This window comes from Silene latifolia, chromosome 7 (assembly GCF_048544455.1).
Source record: "Silene latifolia isolate original U9 population chromosome 7, ASM4854445v1, whole genome shotgun sequence".
Classification (NCBI taxonomy): Eukaryota; Viridiplantae; Streptophyta; class Magnoliopsida; order Caryophyllales; family Caryophyllaceae; genus Silene; species Silene latifolia.
The window spans coordinates 20,316,010-20,326,132 of NC_133532.1; the positions used below are offsets into that span (position 1 = coordinate 20,316,010).

At 38.0% G+C, this 10,123-nt stretch overlaps 1 protein-coding gene across 1 annotated transcript; it reads left to right on the forward strand.

Annotated features, from left to right (window-relative positions):
• The first annotated feature begins 7,702 nt into the window (after positions 1–7,702).
• Positions 7,703–9,061, forward strand: LOC141590941 (uncharacterized). Its single transcript, XM_074411447.1, has one exon. It carries the CDS (start codon positions 7,731–7,733, stop codon positions 8,865–8,867), a length of 1,137 nt encoding a protein of 378 aa, XP_074267548.1. The 5' UTR covers positions 7,703–7,730; the 3' UTR covers positions 8,868–9,061.
• Positions 9,062–10,123: the final 1,062 nt, after the last annotated feature.

Here is a 10,123-nt window from a genome sequence, read left to right on the forward strand (position 1 = left end):
TCTCCGTCTTTAAAAGCTGAATGCAATTTTCTGCTGACATCAGTTAAATGAGTCTAATTACTTTAGGAACTGATCAAATTACCACTGGTGTCAGTTGGTGGTTTATGTTAGCAACTTACCATATTCTACCTTTGCGGTTGGTGGTTTACGTATGCATATCCTAATTTACCGTAGGATTCGTATGTTCTTTTTGTATATTGATTATGTTTCGACTTTTTACCAGATTTTTATTTGTGATCTGAAGTCTTTCTCAATTCTTTTTTGAGATCCAAGCCTTCCTCTATTGCCAGTGAAATAGCTATTTCATTTTGTGATCCACGTCGTCCAAGATATTCAATATGGATTCAGGCCTCTTGGTTGAACCTATGATTGACAGATTTCGAAATTTCGACTCAAATAATTTGAGTAAGATACAGATCTTGGCTGGGTTTTCCTATGTAGATTCATTTAAAGTTCATTTACACATCTAATATAGACAACTTTTTCCTTGCACACATGACCCGGTGATTTGAAGAGGTAGAGATTTTTTATGGCTTTGTATCTTGGCTTTTGAGTAAATATTTCCCTGCCTTTGATCGATTAGACCGTTGAGATGTTCATATGTTTTCACAATGACATGAACTAACAACCAAATGGGTTTGGTGTGGTGGTTGCTCACCTGAGGTCGGGGGTTCAATTCATGTTTGTGTCAATGGAGCCAACTCTTTGGCCAGCTGAACACCTCTTTGTGATAGCACACGCAGCAAGAAGTTATACACTTTTTGTCGACAGTGCACCCCGATTTACACCAAGAAACAAGACATGAACTAACAAAAATGAGCAAAATCAACTTTACCTCACAATAATAATACCGGAGTATTTGATCTGGATGGTAGAAAACTAAATGCGTATATGACTTGCAGTATTCGATGGATTCACTATATTCATATTCCACCCATTGTCATTCCTATTCACGACTAATGCGGGGATACTAATAACTGATGTCCCATCAAATTATGTACAAGTTAAAAGTTAAATGTGGAGAATGAAATGGTGAATGCAAGGAGGGTAATAACTAATAACTGAAGTCCTTTCAAATCACGTGGAAGTTAAAAGTCAAATGTCGACAATATACAGTGGCGAAGTTAAGGGGGACAAATGCCGCAAGCGTAATACTTACGGGACATATTTATCAACCTGCTGGTGTAGTGACTGAAAATGGTGATAAGATTGAACTGGGTCCAAACGTATAAGTCCCCCCATCAACTCATCAAAGTCTAAGGGCAACAAAAAGGGTACAACAAAAAAGGGTACTCTCACCTTTCCTACTTCATTAGATTAACAATTCCATGTGCTTAGTTGCTTACTTCTTCTCTTGGATCCTATTCCTTCTTCTCCCAAAGTCCACTTCTCTACAAAGCTAATACATACCACTTTTTTTTACTAACTTTGTCTGATTATGACGCCAATCTAAATTATAGAATAAGACGATTTTACAGCATAACATTATCTATATTTGTAAAGAAGTTATTAATTTATATTGTTAATAAATGAGTTATGTTTTTACACAATTAAACTGTGACTAACATTGTAAGTGAATTATCATAATTATCCTTGTTAATAAATGATTTGTGTTTAACACAATGTTACTTATACACCAAAAAGAATAAAGAGAACATCTTTTCACTCATTCAGTCAACAACGTAGTGGAGTGGTTGTTTTAAGATTCCAGTCACGAGGTAACATAAGGTTAACGATATAGTCCAAAAAGTAAAAGGGGTCTTTGAGTCCTTGATGATACGGAGTATTTGATTACCGTCATTATTACGTTACATTTTTTTTTTCAAACAAAAACTCGATCCATTTCACTTATAGTATTGTCTTTTGTGAATTGTGACTGTGAGTGCATTACCTTCGGAGGAGTGATAATACCACTGCCCATTTTGTTAAAGTCGCAATATTACAAGGTAAGTCTAAAAATGTGTTATTATTCATTGTCAATGAGTGGCATAAGTAATATGTGGTATCAATGTATCATGCCTTCCCTACCTTTATTATCCTTACTTTTCTCACTACCTCTTTCTCTATTAAAATAACATTCTCTTTATTCCCTTTAATTGAGAACTTGTTTGGATGGAAAGATTTGAAAAGAAGCGAAAAATAAAGGATAATAAAGGATTTAAAATCCTTGTTTAGATAGCAAATAAGTGCGTTGGGAAATCAAGATAAATCAAAATCCTATCCTCAAAGGAAAGATTTGGAAGGACATTGTATTCAAGCATCTACGAAACCCACCTTCTTATGCCTGGCCGCGACATTTTCTCTTTCGGGCACGGTAAACTGGTACGAGGCACGATCCACCTCCGTGCGGTAAGCTAGGAGAGTCACACGAGTCTTAGAAATACCTCTACTGAATAAGATCATCTTTCTTAAAAAGGATTGTCCGTTATAAGATTAAAACCGATTAAATAATACTGTACTTGAAATGTTATGACAAACTTTTTGCTAAATCCTAGAAACTAGACGTTTTTCTTTCGTCTCGTCTTCTCTAATGAGCCTTTTTATCCCTTAAACAAATATGATTGTTTTAACAGAAAATGCACGCGGTGTTCTTGAGGTTTTACATTTTGCCCGAAATATTCAATTTTTTTATCCGGAAAACTTTAAGAAGCCATAACTCGTATTTACGAACTCAGAAAGTAACGATTTTTTTTTCAAATTGATCATCTTTCCGAGAACTACGACCTGAAAAAAAAAATTGTCGAGTTTGGAATTCTTGACCAAGAGATATGGTCACTCAAAGTTTGTTCGGTAAAAAAATCTTTGACATAGAAAAACTCTTAGTCATGGGATCCAAATATGACAATTTTTTTTCAAATCGTAGTTCTCGGAAAGATAATCGATTCGAAAAAAAATATTATCACTTTCTGAACTCGTAAACACGAGTTATGACATCTTAAAGTTTTTCGGATAAAAAAATTGGATATTTCGGGAAAAAATATCAAACTTCAAGGGCACCACGTACATTTTCCGTTGTTTTAAAGAAGAATTCATGCTACTCTAACATACATCTAAAAAATTAAAACTTCAAAAATTTTCGTTAAAATTTCGAGGTTTTTTTTTTTTTTTTTTTCAAATATAAGGCATTACTTGTTCAACTTCTTTGAAATTTTTTGTCCCCCTAACTTAAAATTCTGCTTCCGCGACTATGTACATGTAGACCTAGTAAATAGATTATTCAGGTTGGGTCACTTTGGATCAGGTCATTTGGATCAACAATTTATCGGGTCATTTTAAGGCGGGTTATTTTTGGGTCGGTCACTTCGAATCGGTCATTTTGCGTCGGGTCAATCTAGGTCGTTTGTGTTGTTTTGGGTCATGCCTTTGCCTTAATTAAGGCATTTCAGGTCATTTTGGGTCAATCGGGTCATTTCAGGGCACCTATGTCGGTTCACTTTCGGGTCGAGTCACATTTGGGTTGCGCGGGTCACTTTCGGGTTATTTACGGGTCTCGAGTAGGCCTGGCAAAACCAACCTGATCCAATTGACTCGACCCGAAATGTCTTACCCGAGACCTGAAACCCGAAAATTACCCGAATTACGATTTCCAGATGTGACCCAAACACATAATCGACCTAACCCGACTCGAATTTGTTGACCCGGAACTGACCGACCTGAAATTAGACTCGAAACCACTCGATTCGAAAATGAGCCGACAAAAACCTAACTCTAATTGAACAAAAAAGACCTGACACGAATAATTTAAAAGCTTACTTTATACAGAGTATTATTTACGTTAACATAAAGAACTAATTATCAAAATTAAGCTAAAAATAGGTAATAACACTGAAGGTACTTTTTTCTGTCTTAATTGTTGACCCAAAAATGACCCGAACTCGAAATAACCCGACCCGTTAGACCTAAAAAAGACTCAACCAACATACCCTAAAAACACCCGAAAGACGAAACAACCCGACCCGAACTAACCCGATAAAATAACAGATTAAGCTGGCCCGACCCGAGCCCGACCCTAGACCTGGCAAAACGGGCCGACGGGTCGGGTTCGGGCCGGGGCAATTCGGGTCGGGTCAGTTTGGGTCTCTCATTGAATTCGGGTTAATTCGGGTCGGGACGGGTCTTTTCGTGTTTCGGATCTATTTCGGGGTTGTTATCGGGTCTGTTTCGGGTCAAGTGGGTCGGGTTGTTTCAGGTCGGGTCATTTTCGGGTCAATGAATAATAGAAAAATAGCAATTTTAAGTCTTTTCGGTTCAATTAGAGTTATATTTTGTTGGGTCATTTTCGGGTTTGGTGGTTTCAGACCGAGTCATTTTCGGGTCGGGTAAGTTAGGGTCAAGAAAATTCGGGTCGAGTCAATTCGGGTTTTCTGGTCACATTCGGGTGATGTAGTTCCGGTCACTTCGAGTCTCGTTTTTTTCGGGTCGGGTTGCTTTTGCCAGGTCTACTCGACCCCAACCCGGTTGACCCGTTTGCCAAGTCTAACTCTAAAGTCAGCCTTATCAAGTCAGTCATTCAGATTGGGTCAATTTTAATAGGTCTATGTACAAGTAGATTTGGCAAAAGTAATTCAACCCGATTGACCCGACCCGAAACCCGAAGTGACACAAACTACATCACTCGAATGTGACCCGAAAACCCGAATTGACCCGACCCGACCCGAACATGACCCGAGTTTTCTTGACCCTAACTCACCCGATCCGAAACCACAAAACCCGAAAATGACCCGACAAAATATAACTCTAATTGAACCAAAAAGACTTGAAATGGCTATTTCTCTATTATTCATTGACCCGAAAATAACCCGGCCCGAAACAACCCGACCTGCTTGACTCGAAACAGACCCGAAACCCGAAAAGACCCGTCCCGACCCGAATTAACCCGAACTCAACGAGAGACCCGAACAGACTCGACCCGAATTGGCCCGGCCCGACTCGACCCTTTGACCCGTTTTGCCAAGTCTATGTACAAGTAGACCAGACAAACGGGTCATCGGGTTGGGTTCGGGTCAGTTAGGGTCTCTCATTGATTTCGGGTTAATTTGAATCAGGTCGGGTCATTTCGGGTTTCAGGTTTTTTTTTTCGGGTCTGTTTCTGTAACACCCTCATACTCAAAGTGCCTTACCAGGACCACTTAAGGCATGAAAGTGCTACCATCTCGGTTTCCCGATGCAATGATAATCATAAGACAATAGCGAAACATACTTAAAAATATATAATGTTTAAAGTGATTACATGTCAACTCCAAAACCGTTAAACTGAAATACAAGGTTCTCAAAACTGTCTACTATCAAAACTATAAAAGGTCTGACACAGCGGAATACTTCTAAATTGCAAAGTGGTGACTCATCCCAGCTATCCCATACGCATCGTCTCATACCTGCTCAATAACTGCTCACCACCCCCTAATGGATCACCACAGTTTTCAAAACATCTAAACGGGATCAGTACTAATTACACAAAATTAACAGCTGCAATAACGATAATACAAATAACTCAAATCCACACAACTCATTCACCACATCTCCACCTTATCTCCACATATCTGACTACACACCGCAACAAGTACTCCTCACAGCCAGTGGGGGACCGCAGCCGTTTCCACCTAAACCCCGCTCATCTTATCCGAGCGATAATCCAAGTCCATTAATGTGCACATTCCTTCTGTGGCGGGTTCCACAGAAGGTGAATTAAAGGCGTGAAGCCACTCCCGCAAGTGACTCCACTCAGCCAGGGACGCACCCCGAAGATCACAGACAGTTATACGATCACAATACTTCTACCAACAATCACCAAATCAGAATCCAATACGATAATTACTCAACAACAACAACATTAACAACATCAACACCAACAATGCCAATGTAACTAATACTGAGTAGGGAAACCCTACCTGGAAAGCAATCACCAATATCGTCACAATCAGCTAATCACAATCGTTCTTCAACGAAATCATCTCCTATAAACACACAATCATACAATCACAATCTAACATCAACTATACTCCCCAAAACCCCCAAATTACCAATTAGGGTTTTTAACAAACTCAACGAATCACTATAAAAATTATACAAGAATCTTACCCTTGACGCGACGAACTCAACGGTGAAAAGAACAAGACAATCCGACGATCCTAGCCCTTGGGATTTGTTAACAACGCGAAGAAGGAGAACAACGTAACTCTTTTTCTCTCTTGAAATGTTTTAGAAAAGTGAAAACTGATTAAAAAAGGTGACGAAATCCTTTTATACTAATCACGCGTTATTAACAAAACCCGGCTAAAATAACCCATGATCGAGACTCACTTACTCGATCGAGTAAGTGACTTACTCGATCGAGTACCCCTTACTCGATCGAGTACCCCTTACTCGATAGAGTCCCCAACTTACTCGATCGAGTACCCTACATGCAGACTACTGTTTTGCGTAAAAAGCTACTTACTCGACAGAGTAAGCCCTACTCGATAGAGTACCCATAGACACATAAAACTGTAGTATTACAGTTTCGAGTCAAGCGGTTCGGGTTATTTCGGGTCAATGAATAAAATAGAAAAAAAGTCATTTCAAGTAGACCTGGCAAACAGGCTATCCAGGTCGGGTTCGAATCGGTCAATTTCGGGTCGGGTCATTTCAGGTCAGTAGACTTTGGGTTCGAGTCGTGAGTTCGGGTGTCGGGTCGGCTCAATTAGACTTGGCAAACGGGTCATACGGGTCTGGTTCGATTCGAGTAAATTTTGGTTCGCGTCGGGTCATTTTAGGTTCGGGTCCACTATTATCAAGTTATTTGCGGATAATCAATTTGCAACAATAAAAATTCGGGTCGTTATACTGGGTCAGGTCAATTGGGGCTCAGGTTGCATTCGAGTCTTGAGTTCGGGTGTCGGGTCGGGTTATTCTGGTCGGGTAATTTTGTAAGGTCTTGGCGCTAGGGTCAATTTTGCGACGTCTAATTTCAAGTCTTTTCGATTCACTTCGAATTATGTTTTGTTGGGTCATTTTCGGGTTGGGTGGTTTCGGGCCAGGTCATTTTTGGGTCGGTCAATTACGGGTCAAGAAAGCTCGGGTCATGTTTGAGCCAGATCGGGTCAATTCGGATTTCATATCACATTCGGGTGATGTAATTCAGGTTAATTTTAGGTTTCGGGTCAGCCTTTTCAAACAAGATCAATCAGATCGCGCTGTATGTTCAAGCAATTAGTCTTACTATCGACGGATATATCCGTCTAAAGTAAAATCGAGTCAAATATGTTTAAAGTGGTGATATTTTTGGGTTCTCCATACAACTTGTTGCTTGTCTTATAATTAAAGAGAATGAATATTTAGTCCTTTATAACTTTAGACGGATATCTCCGTTTTAATGTCACGTAACATCCCAAAAACGACAAATTGGAAATAGAAGGAATGGACCAAACATAACATAATTTGCATTAAATTATTAAAGTCTCACAGGAATCAGAAGTCACACCGTACCATAAAGTTAGTTAATAGTGACTTAACCTCTCTCTCGTGTTCCCTCCCTTTTAATCCCTCTCTCCATTCCTCACCCTTTATTCACGCCCACTTTCACTCTCAATTCCTCATTTCCACCTCCTTTACTCACTCATCAAAATCTCTTCTTTTCTCCATTACCATTACTATACCAACAAAAACATATCAAACACAACATTACTTACTACCATAATCAAACCCTTCACTTTCACAAATTTTCAACATTTGTTTGTGTTTTTCAAACAAAAATGACTCAACTTTGCTTACCAAAAAACAACAACAAATCATCTGAGTTTAGCATGCTTTGTTCTTATATTATGTCTCATCCCTTATACTTTTCTTACTTGATCTTCTTCTCTCCTTACTTATTCAAGCTCCTTTCTTTCCTATCTCCTCTATTTTTAACCACATTTCTCTTGTTTTTATCTCTTGTTACCACTCTAATTCCTCTACATTCTATCATGAACTCCAAAGATAGTTTCTTTCTTGCAGCCTACACTACTCTCATAGAGAACTTTAAGCCGAGTTTCGACAACGACGACGATAATGACGAGAAATTGGAAGAGTTTGAGGTTTACAAGGTTGTCTTTGATGTACCCATAATTGAGCTAACTGAAGCAAACCCAGATGAGGATATCGAGTTTGGAGAAAACCCAGTTGAGGAAATGTGTCAATTCGATGAAAAAATCGTTGACCGGGTTGAATGTTTGACTTTGGTGCATGAAACAGGGGACACAAATTGCGAGAAATTGGGAGGTGAAAAAGAGATGATTCAAGAGGTGATAGTAGAAAATGTTGGATCCGAGGTTAAGAAAACAGTAAAATTGAGTTCTTTGAAGGTGAAAAATGGTGAAAAGTTGAGTGAGGCATTTCATCAAACAGTTGGTGTGCAGCAAAATTTAGCGGGTTTCGGGTCAATGAGGAAGGAGAAAGAATGGAGGAGAACATTGGCATGTAAGTTATTTGAAGAAAGGCATAATTGGAGTAATAATAGTAGGATTAATAGTGTAAATGAAGAAAATGGTGAAGAAGGTATGGATTTGTTATGGGAAACTAATGAAACAATTGAGATAAATCAAGGAAAATTGAAAGAAATAGAGAATTATGGTAATAATTGTAACAAGGAAGGAAGAACAAAAGTAGATAATAATAAAAATAATAAAATAGAAGATTTGATGAAAATTGAAAAGGGTGAAGAGAGTGAAGAAAGTGAAGAGTATGATGAAATTGGGAAAATATGTTGTTTGCAAGCATTGAAATTATCAGCTGGGAAGATGAATTTAAGCATGGGTAAACCTAATTTGCTTAAATTTTCTAAGGCTTTCAAAGGTATTGGATGGTTGCATAACCATGTTAAAAAGAAGGGGAATAAAGGGTACAAATAATTATTATTTTTTGTTGTTGTTTTTGTAGAGTTATTTTGTATGTGTAATGTAATTTTTACGTTTTTGTTATGATTATTATGTCGATTTTTAGTAGCAATAATGTTAGTAAGTTTATGGTAAGATCGACTCTTTGTATGTAATACGAGGGTAAGACCGTCTCTTTGTAATTTTATATAGGTATATTATTGTGATTTTGTGGATTTAAAATTTAAGTTATTTTTTAGGTATGGCATAATTATTTTTAAGGTCTTATACTAAAATGTGGTTATACCTTAGAGTATGTGTGACTATAGCGCTGAAAATGATCTGAGCTGATTGTTGAGTCCTCAAAATCGACCAGTCAAATCGAGCTTTGCTAAATCTGAGCCGATCCCAAGCTCAGCAAAGCTTGGCTCAGAAGCTCGTTTTTTTTTTTTTTTTTTTTTTTTTTTTTTTATTTTTTTTTACATTTGTAAATGTATTATCTTTTGACTATTCGTATTGTATTTTATAAGATATTTATATTTAGTTAGATTGAAATGTGTGAAAGTAACAAAAATATAATGACAAAACGAGTTGGAGTTTCAAATTTTTAGGTTCGGCGAGCTTCGAGCCAAGCCCCAGCTTAAGAGCTAAATTTCATGTCGTGCCTAAGTTTAGATAGTGATAACCGGCTCCAAAGAGCCGTTGGCTGTCCTCAAATCAAGCCTCCCATATCTTTGTAATTATGCACATAATTTGCCTTATTATCCTTTCCTAGTTTAGCCTATATTCATTTGTATAAATAGCTAACTTACATAATGTAATCACACAATTGTATTCTCATATTATTATACTAATGCATTCAATATCTTCAAATTATTCCAATGATCATATATTTCAACATGGTATCAGTGTAATCTAGGTTTTCTTTTCTCTTCTTTGTCACCAATACTCTGCTCATATCTGCCGTCTCCTCTGTCTATCTTCGGAAAAAAAAAAACAATGACAAACACTGTATCGTCTTCTTCTGAGGTCGTTAATTCGGCTTCGACTATCGATTCTTCAAAATCTCAATCTTATTCCATGGTTCACGTGGAACATACTGGTGCTAGCATTACCCCAATTACTTTCAATGGCAAAAACTATGATGAATGGTCTCGCTCTTTCCAACTCACTCTCATGGCGAAAGGAAAGTTGGGATACATTGACGGGTCTATTTCTAAACCGTCTGAAACAGACAACAATCACGCGACCTGGTGTTCCTCCAATGCCCTTGTGACTATGTGGATCTATAA